Source organism: Haplochromis burtoni, unplaced genomic scaffold, assembly GCF_018398535.1.
Source record: "Haplochromis burtoni strain Fernald_Lab_line unplaced genomic scaffold, NCSU_Asbu1 Contig_27, whole genome shotgun sequence".
NCBI classification, from domain to species: Eukaryota; Metazoa; Chordata; class Actinopteri; order Cichliformes; family Cichlidae; genus Haplochromis; species Haplochromis burtoni.
In genome coordinates this window covers 451,808-470,563 of record NW_024582388.1, presented here as the reverse complement: position 1 = coordinate 470,563, position 18,756 = coordinate 451,808, and the positions used below count along the sequence as shown (strand labels likewise).

The 18,756-nt window shown below is 38.3% G+C and overlaps 2 protein-coding genes across 5 annotated transcripts in view; both read right to left on the bottom strand.

The window, feature by feature from the left end:
- Positions 1 to 10,316, bottom strand: part of LOC102304111 (nuclear receptor coactivator 2) — a 50,419-nt gene extending 40,103 nt beyond the window's left edge. For 3 of the 4 annotated variants that reach the window (XM_005917992.3, XM_005917995.3, XM_005917994.3), the window contains exon 1: positions 10,099 to 10,316. The gene's annotated coding sequence lies outside the window, so the exon portion shown is untranslated. The remainder of the gene's footprint in view (positions 1 to 10,098) is intronic. The other variant, XM_005917996.3, reaches the window with a different exon arrangement.
- Positions 10,317 to 11,568: 1,252 nt separating this feature from the next.
- lactb2 (lactamase, beta 2) lies at positions 11,569 to 16,246 on the bottom strand. Its single transcript, XM_005917991.2, has 7 exons — positions 16,011 to 16,246; positions 15,333 to 15,493; positions 15,012 to 15,132; positions 14,567 to 14,745; positions 13,866 to 14,014; positions 13,311 to 13,398; positions 11,569 to 12,730 (listed from the first exon to the last, which is right to left on the bottom strand). The coding sequence occupies exons 1-7, from the start codon at positions 16,130 to 16,132 to the stop codon at positions 12,687 to 12,689; spliced, it is 864 nt and encodes a 287-aa protein (XP_005918053.1). The 5' UTR covers positions 16,133 to 16,246; the 3' UTR covers positions 11,569 to 12,686.
- Between the last annotated feature and the right edge of the window lie 2,510 nt (positions 16,247 to 18,756).

The window sequence follows — 18,756 nt, the reverse complement described above, 5'->3', positions numbered from 1 at the left end:
TGTGTGTGTGTGTGTGTGTGTGTGTGTGTGTAGTTACTGTAATCAAGAACACCAAATGAAAAGTACTAAAAAGAAGAAGTTATTTTTTTTGGTCAGTGGCCAAATCTGAAACATCTGCTGGCTCTTCCCCCCGATTTGTTCACTGTTACTTAGTGTGTGTGTGTGTGTTGTGTGTGTGTGCGTGTGGCAGCAGCATTCTCAGTCAGTTGGACACAGCACACTCAAACCACACTGCACTTTAACATGCACCTGCCACCACTGAGATAGCTGTGCGTATGTGTGCATTTGTCAGTTTGTGTGTGCATCAGAGTGTGTCAGTGTCTGTGGAGGAGAGATGGACAGCTGATCTCTACCCAACTCCTTTGTGAATTGCACAAGCACACATGCAAGCACAAATGTTCTTCCTGCGCACATGCACGATGACAGAAAAATCCTGTGGCTGTCACCCAGGCCACTTTGTGCACTGCAAACCTAGGTACTGCAAAGGGTACATTTTTGTCAGTCATTTTACCCAGGACCTCAAGTAGAACAAACCAAGACAGTAAGATGCACACTGAAGCACCAGTAAAATACAGATTAACCAGTTGGACTGTTTTCTCCCTTTCGGAAACAGTCTTTTCTCAAAGGAAAGAACATGCAAATAATTTCTAAAGGCTGTTTTAAAAAATAAACAATGGGCCCCCAAAGTGACTTGAACTTTGCTTTCAGCAAAAACAAAGAAACACATATTTGCACCTACAGAGTCATGGCAATTGTGTAAAGACCAAACTTTGTAGTTAGCAATGGAGGGTTACACTGTTAATTATTTGCATAATAGACATTGTGGTAACCAAGCACGCACATACACACTGACATGCACACATTCACACACACACACACACACACACACACACACACACACACACACACACACACACACACACACACACACACACTGAGTGTCTGTTAGATAGAGAGAGGGAAGAGTGAGAGGGAGCTACAGAAAGTCAATGAGAGCCACACAGAGAGACGGCCTACTTCCTGACTGTGATTAATTTCTGTTACTAAGCAGCTCTATGGTAACACAGACATCCACAGCTACACCGAGCTCAGAGCTGGTTTACAGTATACAGCCTATGCGTCTAACACATTACACAAGTTAGACGCATAGGCTGATAATCCTGGCCAGTAACGCAAAATATATAATCCCATATAAGATGTGCAAAAACAGCCCATCTGCAGTTTGCAATGTTCACAATTATGCATCAAATTTCTTGTGAAACTGTGAGATTCCGCCCATGTCTTATAATGTTATGTGAAACATATGACTAATTTGTGAATATGAACAAAAGCACCCACAGTCATTCAGGGAGGTTAGCATGTCAACTAATTACAAATTGTGCTCAATCATTCATCTTAAGACTGCACAAAAATTACCCTTAAGCCACAAATGACTTAAGTAACTCTTAAAAATGACAAGTTTTTCAAAAGCAGCCCTGTCATCTGCTTTTACTCTTAATCTAATTATTCTCTCTCAGCCACAGATGTGATGCTAAACCAAAACACAAGAAGCTCAGCTTTGATGACCTCTCTTTGATCACATGTGGACAAAAGGATATTTATAAACTTTTAAAATTTTTCAGTTATTTCCTGAATTTAATAACTTGTCATTACGTGACTTTGATTCATCTCCAGAGTCTCATGGTGAGAATAGGATCGGAGTAACAAATGGACATCAGAATGGACTTAATCAAGCCATAATATGCATTTTGGCCACAGTGCTGCTTAACCTCTTTACTGTCATCTTTGCAGCAATGGTCTGTCACCAAAAGGCTGTGATGAACAACACAATTAGCTCTGGCCATGGCCTGCGTTTGTTCTGCAAAAGCCTGTTATGCTATTAGCTTGTATTATCCAGCTGGAAGCCTGTGGAGTCTCTCTCTCTCTCTCTCTCTCTCTCTCTCTCTGTAACACAGCTCTGCTGTCATAGTGCTGGAGAATTACAGCCGCCATCAGCTCCAGCTAACCAAATTAGCACTTGTTATGCAACCTGCTACACTTGGCTCACAGGTCTACTGCTTCAACCCTGCACAGCTTTCCATATGGTTTGCACATAGGAAGGCAAGTTAGCTTTGCAGCCTGCTCCTCAGCTGAGTGGCAACATGCTGGTTTATTGCTTTGTTTAAGCACTTTAATCTGCTATATGTATCCCTTATATGCAACAGACGTTTACTGTAAAACTAAGACTTTCTGCCATGACAACACAACAGCTGAGAGAGAGTGAATTCAAAGCCAGAAACTCAAATCATGTGAGGCTGCATGCTGCGCTTTCATAGCCAGCTGCAGTCTTCAGTGTTTATAAAAAAAAAGAAAAAAAAAATGACTGTAAATGTATCTGCCAGAAGGTGTCTTGATACTTGCTAGTTTTAAAATTTGACTTTCACTGTCTCACTGTAGCATATGTGGTTTAAGCAAGTCAAACTGAAGACTTTTAAGACTTTTTTCTGCCACTTTAAATACCACTTTCAAATTAAATCTAAGAGTAAACTGGTGATGGAAAACTGTGTTTAGAAGGAAAAATCTTTCCACATTTATTAGTTCAAATTACAGTATTCATTTGGATTTAGGCATATTTCCCAAATTAGTCAATAATGAATCTAAGAAAAAATAAAAATAGAAACATAAATCTTGCCTGAGATGCTATTCATTCATCCCAAGTTTGAAAGAGCCTCAACAAAAGTGTATTTTAAGTGGTAAGCATTACTGATTGCTCTCTTTGCTATTCTTAAATCAGTTGTCAAAACCACTGCAAAAAAACAGATCTAAAGGGTTCATTAAAGTACTGGCTTTTAAGCATAGTCCACAAATTTACAATCGAGTTAATGTCAGGGCTTTGGGAAGGCCATTCCAGAAGCCCAACATCAGCCTCCTTTATCCATTCCAAAACCAGTTCTTATGTGTTTGGGATCATTGTCCTATTGGACCACCGAAGTTTCCACCATCTAGCAGCTGATTTGAGGTGAAATTGATTCATTTTGAGCTAGTCCTCCTTCTTCAGTATTGCATGCCCTTTGTGCAATGTATCATTGGAAGAACATTTGGCTTGTCCATGTACAGCTGCAGTTGAAGTTGAAGGTGTTGATTTTGGAGCAGTGGTTTCTTTTTTTGCCCTGCACCCTCTCTACCCAGGCAGGTTTGAACCTTGCTGAATCCTAAAATGTTTCTGAACATCCTCCCTCTCATCTGAGGTCAACAGTTTAGGTCTTTTTCCCGACATCGGCAAAGTGGTGGCATATCAGAACCACTTGCATTTACGTAAATTATTTGAACCGATCATCCCAGAATCTGCGTTTGGAAACACTTGAATAAATCTACAGTTCTCCTTCTTAGAACCTCACGGAGTTCCTTAGACTTTTTCATTGTTCTATATTGGTTGAACCAGTGAGTTGTGTCAAACAAATGTTTTCTTATGCTGCCAAAGAGAAACTAGCAGTTGTAGTCAACTTAAAAGACATTAGAGAACCTTCAGCACAACTGATTAAAAATGTTTTATGTATGCATGTTTATATTTGTGTACTTTTGACCATGTTTAAACCAGACAAAATCCAAAATAAATTTAAACTTGTGGACCCAATTCTAATTTTTAAAGTTGGCAAAGGTGTATGCTGAATAAAAAATCTTGAAACAGACAAAGAACCGTTCAGAAAAATCATAAAAAGCCTCAAATTACCATCATGAATACATGTAAACTTCCACAACTGTGCCCTGGCTAACACTGTAGCTTAGAGTACTAAAATGAGTACTATGATAGCACTATCATATACCAACAACAAGGGGAAAGGGCTCCAAGATTTATCTGAAGCAAATATGAGGCTTTAGCAAGTATAAATCTAAGTATGCACAAATTAAAAAACAATAGTATTGGATGAGTCTAAAAGACTTCCTATCATTCAGATACATGACAAACAAAAAGATTTCATTTAAATTGTAGGCGGTCTGAGCTTACGTCAGGTTTTGATGTAATCATTTACAATACAAACAATTATTAATTAACTAAATAATTCTTAATGCTTCTTAATGGTGTTGACCACACTGTCTTATAATCATGGCCACAGTCACAAGTATCATGATATATGATACTTATTTGACATATGATAAGTATCATCTTATCATATGTCAAAGTACAGTAGAGTCTTTTAAAATTTTTCGAAGAAACACATTGGTGATTTATGATGACGATGACTGATCAAACTTTCCAGTCCACGAGTATTTTATTTTAGGTACACATACGGTAAATAAGGGAATATGAATGAAAGCCCCTCCTGTTGTTGTGTGCAGTCACCATGTCAAGAAATTACAAAATACTTGTGGTTTTTGCTGCAATCTATTCTTTGTCTGAATTTCGAATTAAGATCATATTTGAGTCATAACCAACAGACATGTAGATCTGACTTGCTCCCCTAACAATAACAAGAATTTTTCAGCCGTTGCTCTGCATCTCCCAAGAACAGCTTTTCTTTGTACAACTATCCTTAACTTTCAGATGCTTCATAGCATGCCTTAGGTCTCATGGTTTTACTATAACCGCGAGAAAAAACAAACAAAAAACAAAACAAGTGTTTCCAGTATATCTATAATAAGTATGTATACTTTTTGCAAGAATAGCTACAAGTGCTTCGCCTTGGCTAGTATCTGAGCAATGATGTAAGTGTTGCTGTTGTTGTATTAGAGCTCCTCTCCTCAGTTCTCTCAGCTCCTGTCATTAGGATAAAATATGATTCAAATGTTTTGATGTATCTGAAACTTTAAGTCCTTTAAATCATAATCGTGGCAAATTATTAAACACATCTAGCCTTTAGAATTATTAGCCTTTTAAAATAAACAGGTGGTAGACCAAAAAACTTTGAGTCTGTATTAAGCCGCTATTGTGGTTGACACATTAGTCATTGTTCATTCAAACTGCGACACATGCTGACCCATGCATCAAAAATAGAATAGGAATAGAAAACGATTTTTCAGTGCAGGAGCACAGAAATTTCCAGATGGCACTGAGGGAAACTGTGGAAATAATTTAGTTGAGAAAGTTGAGATAGTCTACCAAAAACTGAAAAACCTCCATGATTGCTTTTTCAGTCCATCAGTGATGAAACAATTTTTAATTTTTTTAATTTTTTGGAGTTGAGAAACTTTTCATTTGGAAAATGGCTGGCTCACACGTCAAATGCCACTATAAATGAATAAAGGTGATGTCATAGTTCATGGAAGTCACAACCAGAAAGTTAGGTAGGGATCATACTACATTATCTATCTGGAGATCTGCAAACACCACAGAGAAGGGTTATACTTTTATAGAAATTAGCCTCAAAGACGCATGGGTAATCGATAGTGCAGTCTCTTACATGAAAGCCCAAATGGTCCCAAAGGCAGGCACGTTAATGAACACTCATGTGAAAAATATAGTTTTCACAGGGCTCTATGCAGGCCTTGTACTTTAGGATTTAACATGCTAACTGACGCCTGCAGAGTCTAGGATGTAGCCCTTGTGTTTCTTGCAGCTTCTCTGAGCACTGGGGAAATTGCAGCATTGTGCTAAACACCTAAAATGAAGCATATTTTATTAGCAGCATCTGGCTGCTATTTACCCTCTTAATTCATATCGAACCAGTAAGCATGGACCCAAAAGCATCCTTTTTTACATGACTTCTTGTCACTCAGGCCGAGGAAGGCCTTCATATGCTTGTCAGTGTGGAATCTACAATACCTGCATCAATCAGTGTTATGTCTATTGTCAGGGTGCTGCTGCTCCCATCGTGTATGCACTGTATCTGAATGTTGGAGAACAAAGCCATATCACTACATACTGCCAAATGCTGTAGAAGGAAAAGGAGACCTATTTTTCACTACAGCTCTCCAATCTGAAATGTGCTCCATTTTGCACTGGTTTATATAGTACCCTTATCAAGGCTTTTCACTGTTTACATTAAGGTCAAATAAAATAATATGGTTGGACAAAAATAAATAAAAGGAGAACTTTGTTAAATAACCTACTGAATGTGTCAACAGAGATGATAAAAACCAGTGAATTGGCTAGCTGATATCAGCTGATATTAGCTTATCGCAGATATAAAGTATTGGCGTATGTCACATCTAGCACGATAAGAAAGAACTAATTTAGAAACTGTGTAACAATTACAAAGATTGTACACAATAGGCTGCCTTAAACATTTTGCAATCTAAAGAATCGTCTTTTACTTATTCAAGATAACTTAAAAAATGCGCATGAGCCAATACATCGTCTGACCTTTTAAACGCTCATATATGAAGTCTATTCTAAGACTCTTGTTACTTCCTATTATTCAGTAATGTAGGAGATAATTTGTATTCAAATCTGCAAGTCAATGCACTTTGAATTAGAACTAAAACGTATGTTATCATCAGATACTGTAACAATATCCTGCAGATTCATTTTGCTGAGGGAATATTACAGTGATTATGGTTTTCAGGCACCACAGGAAGCTTTCAGGGGAGTCAGTGACATGGGTGTGTGCGTGTGTGTGTGGTTAATTAGAGCACTTGGTCTCAGGAGGATCAGACCTGGAAGGCGACTGTCTCTGCTACGTGACAGAAAGCCAGGGGCAGAGTGTGTCTGATAAGTTGGTGGCAGAGAGAGGAGACAGACATAAACAAACACAGATAAGTCGACAAGCATGCACACACCCACACATACACCCCTTGGTAAATACTAGTAGATGTACAGATGAACCAGTTGTGCTGGTATTTAAATACCCCCCTAAATCATTCCCAAATTAACAATATCAGCTTGTGGGTGAGAAACACTGAAGGCAACGTTTGCTCTTAAGTAGATACGGAACTCAGTGCTCACCACCTGAATTTGCTACAGCTACAATTTTGGCATGTTTATTTTATAGTCTGTCACTACTTTCACATCTATATCTGATTTAATTCACTCACAAAGACATTAAATTAGGACTAGATTTATTTTAAATCCAAGACCAGGATAACATCAGGGATTGATGGCTATGATTTAAATGTGTGAATCTATTTCCTTGCTGTCCCAGGATAAAACGTCATAGAAAACAAACTGAGGAGAAATGCACAGTCAAGCCTTGGCCTTCCTCCTTCTCCTGCTGCTGCCGTCATTGGTCAGGACATTATTTGAGCCCTCATGTGGTTTAGTGAATTCAAGCCACTAAGGATCCCTCATTGGGCAGGCTGCCAAATTTGTGTTAAGATCTTGGACTTAAGAACATTCCTGCACTATGCTGCAGCACTATAAGGTAGTTTTGGCATTGAACATTGTATTGTAATGTACCAGAATTTAATCAGACAAGACACTACTCTGTAACTGTAATAAAAACGTTACAAAAATACAGAGCAAACAGATAGAGGTGAATCCCTGACTAAAACAAAGCATGCATAGTATTTTGTGCTGCCTAACTGTTTCTATGCATAAATAGCATAATGCCTCTTAACCCCTTAGAGAGAAAAAAGGTACAAAAAGAAGGGTTAAACAGAACCTGAACACTTGGCCTACATGTTGCAATCCCTTTCAAAGTTCAGTTTGGGGTGCCGGGAAGAGCAAATAAGCCTAAAAGAGCCCAAAAAAAAAATCATAAGCCCAGCCCTCAAAGATAACATTTCCAGAGGAATCAGATGGCACCTGTCACGTAGGCAAACTGACAGGTTTCCTGTAGTAAGATACCTGCACAATAGCAAACACAGAGAAACCAGCACAACAGCAAATAAAGACAAATTCTTATGCCTGCATTTAAAAAGGCCCACCTCACTGCAAGACAATACGTTCTGGGCTGTGAGTGTTTCTTTTCAGCGTAAACCTGCACGACATGTTTTTGTCACAGCCGCACTCCTCATTCTATGCTGTCCTGTTAGCATACATACACATGCTATGTAGTCCAAAAAGGAGCAATCTGCTAAATATATAAGAGGGATGATTGTAATATCTCAAACTTGGCCACTCTAAAGTGCAAATCATTTGGCTTTTGCTTTGCAAATTGGCTTTTAACAGCATACACATATAACAAAGGAAAAGCAAAAGTGAAAGCACTCTCAAGGATCATATGTCATGAAAAAAAGACACAAGTTTGATGTAAATATCCCTCATTTCCTAAACGCCTGATCTCAAATCAAACCCTTCTTGACAAACCAGCAGACGTCCTCCCATCTTTACAGAGTATAGCCTGTTATGACTTTAAATACATTAAAAAAAATGATGACGATAATAATGTCAGTAGTTTCTATCCATCTACCAGTCTCTAATGGATTTTCACCTACGACTATTCCCACTGGACTAAAACGATAATATCACTTGAAATAACATGTTCTTTCATATAATTAGCCTTTTTTATTATTGTTTGTTTGCAGCTTCAAACCTGAAAAAAAAAACACATTCTGGAGAGATAAGCATCCCCTCACAACACAGTAGAGCTAGCTGATAAACTATGTCAAATTAGATGGAAGAAAAGGAAAAGACACTTGTTTTTTAATCATTAAAAATCTATTATTAACAGTCATTTAAACTGTGACATCATTCTACTAAATGCTGGAATTATACCATCATGAAATAACACAAGTTATGAACTACCTACAATTTTATCTTTAAACTTAATTAACAACAAAAACAGGGAAATTTTAATATATTGAAGAACGCTAGCTCTCTGGACCTCTGATAGCATCCTATAGAGGTATCCCAGCAATTTTTTATGGGTTAAACATTTTTTCTTCTAACATTTCCATTATGGTCTTTGTATATGGGTTAATTATAGTGAAATAAGTATTTGAGGGACTTGGGTACATGGCTGTGAACTGCTTCACTGTAGCTGATATGTTAGTTTCAGGCTTGAAACAAAAGCAGAAAATTGTATTTCCTGATGGCAGTTAGCTTTGACCACCACAACCAGCTGCTACATGTACACACTTTAAAATGTATCTTGTGGGTTGACTTTGCTTTTAACAACTTGTTTTAATTTGGTAAAGTGCCACAAATTCTAAACAATTACTTAGCATGTATTAACAGAAGTGTTTTTATGAGAAAAGGACGTAAAGTTGTTTTATAAGAGTCTGAACATTAAACAAATATTAGATCTGTGTTTTGTATTTCCGAAAATAAAATAATTTATGTGGGCCCGCTGCAGAATTTCAGCCAATTTCTGTTCAATGGGATTAGTAATAGGAAGTGGAACAGCTCTTTTAGAGCGTGTCTGGTTTTACTTTGAAACTGCAAACCGGAAGTGTACGATTGCGTTTGTTTTGCTTGACGCCTGAGTTGCTTGAGGAAGTCAAAGCGATATGAACCAGTGTGAGAATATCATAAAATGTTCACTGTTAAACAATTATATGTCTGTCTTAACCTGATAAACCCATCTGTGATCAACGAGGGTTTAATTATGGGTGATTACATGAAACTTTAACAGGAGCAACAAGCGAGCACTGAACGCTTGTGGCTACAGCGGAGGTTCACATAAACCAGCAGTTGTCGCTTCTCTCGATCAGGAAGAGGGGATTTAAACAGCTAACCGTTAAAAGTTAAACGGCGAAGTCCTGGTTGGGATATTTGTGCCGTTGTAACACGGTTGCTTGAACATCTTAAACAAACAGCAGAGCCAATCTGCGTTCACTTCTTCTGCCGAACATTTGAACCCTAGTCGTGGATTTGGCAGGTTACCAACGGAAATTAGCATTTTTATCCACCGAGCTAGTTTCGCCCGAAACCCCGTTTCAGTAGTGATAGCTGTCAATCAGCCGATTTGGCCGATAAACACAGCGAAGTATACTCGCCGTCAGACCCGGTTCGTTCACACGGATGAATGACCTGCGCGTTTAAATACTGGACGAACATAACGTTATTTCCTGTAATCAACTAATTAACCCTGTGGTATATTTTCATTACCCAATAAAAATGTAGAACCGCCATGAAGGAAAACAAAAAAACATGAAACAACAACAACAAATGCACTTCATTTTAGTATAGAACTCGATTTAAATTAGTGGACACTTTGCACGAGCCCTTACGTTAATACGTGTTTTTGGAGGTGGGACTAACGGGAGAAGTGGGGGTCAAGAGAATGACGGGAAACTTACCTGAGAGTTTGGGAGACCGTGGGTGCCTGACGTGCGGGATGTCGTCGGGGAGATGTCGGTCAGCGGGACGGAGCGGCAGCGGCGTCCTGGACCGGAGCCGCCATGTTCATCTGGCTCAGAGGCTCCTCGGCTCGGCTGTTTATCTTTACCAGTAGACCCCCCTCCTCCGTCTCCACCGCCACCACCCCCACCTCCACTCATCTCATTACCACACGGCAGAGCTGGGTGTCTCTGCAGTTCGCCCTTTCTCAGCCTCACTCGTGCACGCAAACTCCCGTCAGCTAGTTATTCAAAGGGAAAACTGAACTAAAAGCCCTGAATGCAATTTTTATTCCTATTTTATTTGTGAGATAGTTTGTGACTTTTTGTTTTGTCAGTTCTGACTGCGATAAAAGAAAAGTAAACCACCAAAATAAGACACCCATATAAAGTCCCTTTTTTCTTTTTCGTTATGGAAACATTCACATTTATAGAACAAATGGTGAACGACGTATGATACTTTTAAAAACGCAGTTTCAGCAATATGTTGTATTACGTGTGCATTACAGTTTAACGCAGATGTGCAAATAATTAATTAAGACGTATTTATAAAGCGCATTTAAACAGCTGTATAAGACAACAGAAAGTTAATATAACCTAAATTACAAATTAATATAAAAAATGGGGGTGGCCAAAATATAAAACAAGACAACGACCGGCCGTCACAGTCATAGTCAACAGATTAGGAATACCAGTAGAATACCAGTAAGCCCTTTAAAATGACAATATGTGGAGCATTTGTAGTAGCCACAGGCTCAGAAAGCCGATTCCACCATCTTTGATGCAACTCAGAAAGTCCCATAATCCTAAAGTTTGAGACCAGAACAGGTGACATGAAGTAAGAGTTCTTGGAATTAAACAGCTGTAGTATTTTAATCTATAATTAGAACTTTGTTGACAGTGACTCACCAGGTATTGCAGTGCGAAATTATGAATAACTTGACTGAAATTTTAAAACTTTGCAAACAATCCAGTGAGCAAGATCGGTTCTTTCTTGCAGGCTGGTTCTGCCCCCCTTGTTTGACACCGCTGCTTCCAGATGTAGTGTGTAGGGTGTAGTTAGTAACTTACAAAATATTTCCTGTAGTCTCTTAAATACATGTTCTCCCTTTGCCAATGCTCATACAGTTCTAAGATTTAGACGCTCTGACAGTGGCCTATATATGTGAAAGTGTATTTCACAAATTAAACCTACAATTATATTTCTGTCCACAATACACCGTATAGGTGTTAGGTGTCCATCAAATGTCCTGCGTTAGTTATGCACTGTAGTTTTTTTTAGTGTAAGGTGAGAGATTTTCAGTAAAGACACAACTGAATCCCAAATGAGCAACGTGTTGAAAAGGGAAACATGGAGGTCCATGTACATAATTCACTCACAGTTTAATTTTAACCTTTTTTTTCCACAGTATTCCAACGCATATTTACATATAATATTTTTTTAAAACAAGTTTCTAAAAAACTAGAACAATTATAATGCAAATTATTGTAACTGACCATGGTACGATGAATTTTGCCATAAAATTAAGCAATACTGCCACCTAGCGACTGACTGAAAATGTGTGCAGCATTTCCAGTACAAAGTTTAGAGATTCATTAACATGACTGAAAAGACAGACGGCTTAAAGTTCGCAAAGGGAGAAAACAGCTGGATATAAAATATAAATATATTTCTGTACACATCACTATTTAGATTTCTCATTATGTCACGGTCAACAGTCTGGGAAAGCACCAAAATGTTTTATTTTCCCCAGTTCCCATTCCCATACACACACTTTATGCTTTATTTGACAAATCTTTCTTAACCGAGTGCCTGCATAAAAAATTCTATACCCAGAAACAGCTGAACAGTTAAGCAATGAATTTCCTTTTACCCACATGAAACCTTTCTTGAGATATTGCAATAACACAGGGAAGTGCCAGCCTCATAAATAACAACTCAATGACAAATGTTATGAGATTATTTACTTTCTGGGCTTCATTATATACAAAACTCAGTAAAATAAAGTACAGTACATTCATTTTATACTGTATAAATCCTACTCATCCCACTTACATGACAAGAAAGTATTGTTAAATGGAAGACAATGCTGACAATTATTTTTAAATCAACACAAAAAGCTCACTTTAACAGCCTCAACTCAAAAAAAGAAGACATAGAAGCTGTTAAGCAGTTTTAATTAGGGGGGGGGGGAGACAGGGGAAGTGTAGCACTCTGATCACACTTCAGGATGAGGTTAATTCTTCATGCGGCCACAGGCGGCTGACCTTGAGGCAAATTTTAGCCTTGTTTAACTATAACACAGGCTGCAGCTCAGTCCTGGTGAGTCCCTTTGTTTTCTGTGCCTTGTGTGTTTTGAGTTGTGAAATATCTGAAGCAACGGGTGTGACTAATACAACAGATTTTTCCTCTAAAACATTTCTCAATCAGCACTGGTGTACAGCACAAACATAGCGCTGAAAGCAATCATCTCGCATTCAAAAATCATTAGCTGTTGATCTTGAAAATCCCAGCCCAACGCTCCATTTCATCTCACTGTCAGTGGACGTCACAGATTACTCTTCCATTTGCTGCTCTGTGAAGATTCGTTCACTGCGGGAAAGAAAGGTTTACATTTGTGTCACAGCCAAATTTTCTAAATGACAGCAGCACAGTTATAATTAACCTGCAGTCCTAAAGTATAGTAACTAAAACTACCAACTCACAGTCGTATACCTCTGCTCACCATGCATGTTGAAGTTTACAACCTGTCTATTCAGACTCATCTGTTACAGGACAGAAATTGGTTTCATGAGGTCACAGTTACCTTGAACTTTGACCACCGATTTCTTATCAGTTCATCTAGGAGTCTAAGAGAACACGTATCTCTGATATAATCATGTTCCTCCCTCCCTAGATATTCCTGATATATCACGTTCGAAAGAATAGGATGGATGTGAAGTCACAAAGACTTTGATCTTTGGTCACCAAAATCTAATCAGGCCTTCTTTGAGTCCAAGCAAACCTTTGTACCAAATGAGCAGAAATTTCCCAGCAGCAACAAAGAGCTGCTGCCAGAGCTGAGGCATTAAAAAAAACAACATGGTGAGATACGTCTATTTTGTTGGATCATATTTGAATCATTACAGTATCTGCTGGAACTTATTTGTAAAGGAAGTAAATGAGACCATACCCAGACTGATTCTGCCTTCTTTCTCCAGCTTCTTTAAGTGATGAACCAGGTTCACATTAGCTGCTTGGTGCAGGTGTTTAGGTGTGTCCTGAGAGAAAAGCAACACAAGTTTCAGTGTCATTTTTTTGTGATCCAGCCTCAAAACAGATCAGTCTGTATGGGATCAGGTCAAGGTCAAAGTCAATTGTATAGCACATGCTAAACCACCAGAGCTGAGAAAAGTGCTTCACAGGCAGCCATTAATAAAACAGAAACATTTCAAGAAACTGTTTAATTCTGCATTTAATTCCGAGTTATTATTAATCTCTCTCTTTTTAAGTCTATATCTTGTAATATTGACGATCATCTGATTAGCAGACACAAATGCTCTGCAATGAGTGTGAACATCGACAAGATCAGACAAGTACAGCAGTGCCAGCCCATTTAGAATGTAATCAGAAGGGATTAGATTGCTTCCATGGTCAAAGATGGTAGAATTACTGGTAAAAGTCTACCCAGTCTACCTTTGACAACAAGCTGGAAACAGCATCAAAGGAAAAGAAGGTTTTTCCTGACCTTGTACACAATCTTGACAAGCTCCATGGAACTGAAAGGCTTTCCTGCTCCATCCTGAATGGCTGCCAGGATCTGTTGTTCTCTTTGGTCCCGGTGACTGATGTAGTGTCTGATCTTAGAGCCAGCATCCTGAACCACAGGTCCGTGGCCTGCACAGAGAACAGCAGCAGCAAGCTTTTTCTCCAGTCATCGGAAAGACTTTGTTAAATGAATGCACGTCAGAGAGGCAGAACTCAAAGAAGCACAGCCGGTAGCTCTGAAACAAGTAAAGTCGATCAACGGACAATTTATTGGCAGCTATTTTGAAAATAAGGTAAATATTCACTGGTTTAAAAATAAAAAAAGAATTATTCGAGGCGTTTCTGTGAGTGAATAGGTGCGGATCTTAGAAGTGGAAGTCATAGAGTAACTCATAACAATGTCATGAAACACTCCTCGCAATAAATATGGAAAAACAATTCACCATTATCTAATATAACGGAGACGATGATCTGTGATACAGCATGGTATCTGCAGAATGGTGTATCAAACTAGACTTAGCTACATTTTTTTTATTAAAATATACATTTCTCACTGGTGTAGTGATGATGTACCACAAGATTGTGTGATTGTGTGCAAACAGGTTGAGGGGGGGAAAAACATTATCCAGAGTGTTTTTTAAGAAATAAAACAGGGCCAAGCATCAGCGTATCCTTGCTCACCAGGGTAGATGAGGTCAGCCTCCGAGTCCAGCAGGATTTGCAGAGATTTCATGTAGTCGTAGAGGTCTTCAAACACGGCCGTGCCCTCACCCAGGATGCAGTCTCCAGAGAAGATAGCCCGCTCCTCCTCCAGCACCAAGGCCATGTGGTCATCAGTATGGCCCGGAGTGAAAAGCACTCTGGGAAAAAGAAATGGCTCTCTGCTCAATTGTCTGATTGTAGATTCAGACAAAAGCCATGTCAGTGTGCAGAATGATAATAACCATAACTAAAGGAATATTAACAAATTTTATTTTTTGTTGGTACTGCAGCATATTTTCATGATATTGGTTTGTACATTTTCACCCTGAAAAAGTCTTTGAGTTATTGTTCTTCTGTGTATATTATGACAGATGTATTTTTGATGCTCTTTTATAAATTCGCAACGTGTAAAAACTGAACTGACTTGAGTGTGGCTCCCTCCGTCTCAACAACATCTCCATCTTTTAGGTAATTGTAGTCTTTGCTTCCTGCTGTCTCTCTTGCTTTGTTGGAGCGAGGCAGTTTGCTGACTCGGACCTCAGAACCTGCAAGATTAAAAAAAAAACCCTAAGAAATGAATACTGATTCACTGAGTCTTCTAAGCTGAAAAAGTACTGGCAGTTTTTTGATTCACTAAACTAATAACAGATTTTTCATTAGAAGGTGGCTTTTAGATAGATTTCACGATTACAGTAATGATGAACGGTGAAGTAACCCAACTATACCCACACATTCAGGGGCTCACCAGTTATGTCCCTGCAGATATCTTCTACTCCACCTGTGTGGTCGTGATGCCAGTGTGTGACGATGATCTCCTGGATGCTGGTGCTGAACTGCTTCAGTGCCTGTTTCAGGCTGCTGATGTATTCAGGCACAGCAGGTTCCCCCGTGTCTATCAGCACCCGTCTGGAATATAATTGCTCATTATATATTCAGGGTTTTAAAGGTAACTATGCATATTCATATATTCCAACTCTACCGATGAGTACTCCATTGTTCTGTCTTATAGTTGGCTATTGTTTTATAGCTGTTTTATTCACATTACAGAGAACTAAGCGCTCCTTTTCACTGCAAATGTAGTCTACTATTTATGTTAAATATTACTCCAAACTATTATTATTTATTATATTGAGTATATGCCGAAGAAACAAAAAGACCCTGGCAATTAATGTCACACTTTCAGCTTTGTTCCATCTGTCACCTTTATTATCCAGAAGCGCGAAAATGCTCAAGTTAAAAGATTTTAAATGGAATTTGGCATTAGCGCCCATTTCTACAAGCTAAGAAATTGCACGGAAAAGGAGTGTCAAGTTTTTGGCCAGCTAGTCCCTTTCAAATACACATGAGCTAAACAAACAACACATTTACTCATGTTTCCTTTTGGGAAAATGATAAACGTCACTACTGGCTCGACTAGAGTCACCTTTTGCCCGTGCCGACCAGGTAAGTGTTGGTTCCCTGCAGAGTCATCGGTCCCGGGTTACAGCCCAAAACCCGAACCACTCTAGCAGACAGCTGCTCTATGCGAGGAATAATGGCGCTCATAGCTCCAGCTGGCGTGAAGTTATCAACAGTACAAAATAACAAAACATACAGAAGTAAAAGTTCAGGAGAATCTCATACAGGATATAAAACTTGTTTACTTCCTGTACGTACTAAGGAAGATTTCAAAATAAAAGTCTTGAGCTCGCTCATCCGTCAGTGTTTTGACACGATCCTCTATCACCCATTTTAAATGTGTCACTTAAAGCTTGCTTTCAGTACTGCTGTGCCTTTTATCTTATGTTCTTTTTCACATTATTATTGTCACTTTATTTCATGCTGTACTTTACAGTATATCTTTTCAATTCGAAACTGACTGGGTAAACCTATCGCATCTTTACATCTCCCACCACATCACATCTGACTGACTCACATTTTCACACGTGTACTTTTGATAGGCATGTGTGGATTGTGGGGAAAAGGTTTCTGTGGTTTTACTGCTCTTTGTTGTCTTTGTTGTTAATGTCTTTGTCACTACACAGCATTTTCGTGTCACTTTCTTAGATATTTTGCAGGTTAAAACAAGGACCTTCTTTTCTTTGGGTCAGTACTGCTTGAGCCCATTCAACAAACAACCCATGTATATTAGTGCCATATATGAACATAACCCAGTTCTATATAATTCAAATTATTTTATAGGAGAAAAATAATGACAGCTCCAAAAATCCCCGTAAAGACTAAACCGGTCTTTTACAAGCAATAGTAAAAACCAAACACTAGATGGGGCCATTGTCCAGTTTGAGTCACCTCATACCCAGGCTGGCACATTGTGAATATATAATTAAAAATCCAAGATTATCAGTGTTTGTCAGACTGAGTATTATTAAGGATAATCACGCTTTGTAACTTTATTAATTTTAACCTCAAACATGACAACTATCTGGTCGAATGGCTAATGTTGCTGTCATTAATCCTGAAAGTTGAACTATGGGCGGTTTCAGGTCAGTCAAAATCATTAAAAACTGTTTGAAACAGGGTAGTTAGTGAAGTTTCATATATATATTTGGGAATACATTAAGAAAGTTTTGCAATTGTTTTAAGGGAATTTTGCAGCAGGCCCATGGACTGAACACATAGGATGAGAACAGCTTTACAAAAATATTATTATTATTATTATTATTATTATTATTATTATTATTATTATTATTATTATTATTATTATTATTATATCATCATCATCATCATCATCATTATTATTATTTAAACTGCAGCACTAATGCTATGTTTAAATAAAATAAATACTCTGATTTGTAGTCCAGTGGGTTCACGGGTACACAGAGATGTTATGAACTAGCCTTCTCTGAGAAGCTCATTGGTTTATTGGCTCATTTGCTTCGTTTGCTCATTCATTAAAAGTGTGTTCATGTTTGGTAGTTTGTCTGTGTAGCAATTTGTGTGCATTAGTCAGTAGAAACCACACATATATATCGTTTACATAAGTACAACAAGCTTGAAAAGACAAGCTAGTGTATTCTAAGAGGAATTATGTCCATTGGATGAACAGAAGAGTGCTGCTTTAAAAAACAAACAAACATTTGCATGCTGGTAGTATTTGACCACTTCAGGCTTTTATCAGAAACTTTTGAGGACTTTGCTTTGATTCTCCATTGTCTCTTCTTGGAGACAGTAGAGGTGTTCCAGGAATGTCCTACATCAAGCCCTGCTTTGCCCTTTTAAGCCCAAAAAATAAGAAAACTTGCTTATAGGTACTATAAGACATGATCCTGGAGGCAATTTGGGAATGAAATTCATTATATTTTGTTTGAATAAATGTGATTTGACACTTAGAATTAAGTTAGGTGCTATTCCCACTCTGTACCCATCAATGCCAAAATGCCTGACAATGTAATTAAAAGAGTTATTTTGTTCTGCTTTTCATTTCATTTTCTCATTTAATCAGCTGTCCCACTGCCTCGTAGATTTCACCACAATGACGCCCAATCAAAGCAAATGTTCTGAAATCTATGTAACTGTACATCAGCTAGATAGTACAACGGATAACGGTGCTACACAGTATTAGAAGTTAGCCTTACAGAAAGTACTCATTTGCAGAATATTGTTGTTAGTTTTGTTGGATTTCTGAATAAGTGTCCTTTGGATGATTTTCTCTTGGATGATAGTTTAATCTTCAAGATGAGATTAAACGTGCATCTCTCTTTTACAGCCGGGCTGGTGAATATCATATGAATAGTTTACAGAGTCAACAGTATGTTTGAAGAGTTAGTGCAAAAACATTGCAGAGATAAGTGCATATGCTTAAAGATGCTACCAAAATCACACATGACACATACTTGGAATCAGTTTTTATCATTTTAAATTCTTAATTAAAGCAGATTTCAAGAGCTTTATCTTTTCATACACTCAGATTAAACATGGTGAGCTATGCATGCTGACAGCCTCTGCTTTGTTTCCTATAATGAGCAGGGGATCTCTTACAGACTAAGATGGAATCAAAAAGTTGTGAGATATGCAGTGCAAGTGGGTGTGATGACAAGCAACTTTCTAAACAGTGGACTGTAATTGGTAAGGACTAGAAAGTACACAGTTTAGCACTAAATGTCAGTTGTAACTCCATAGCTTGTTGGCTTAAGTTGTGAACAGTTTGTAACAATATGTCCACATTCATC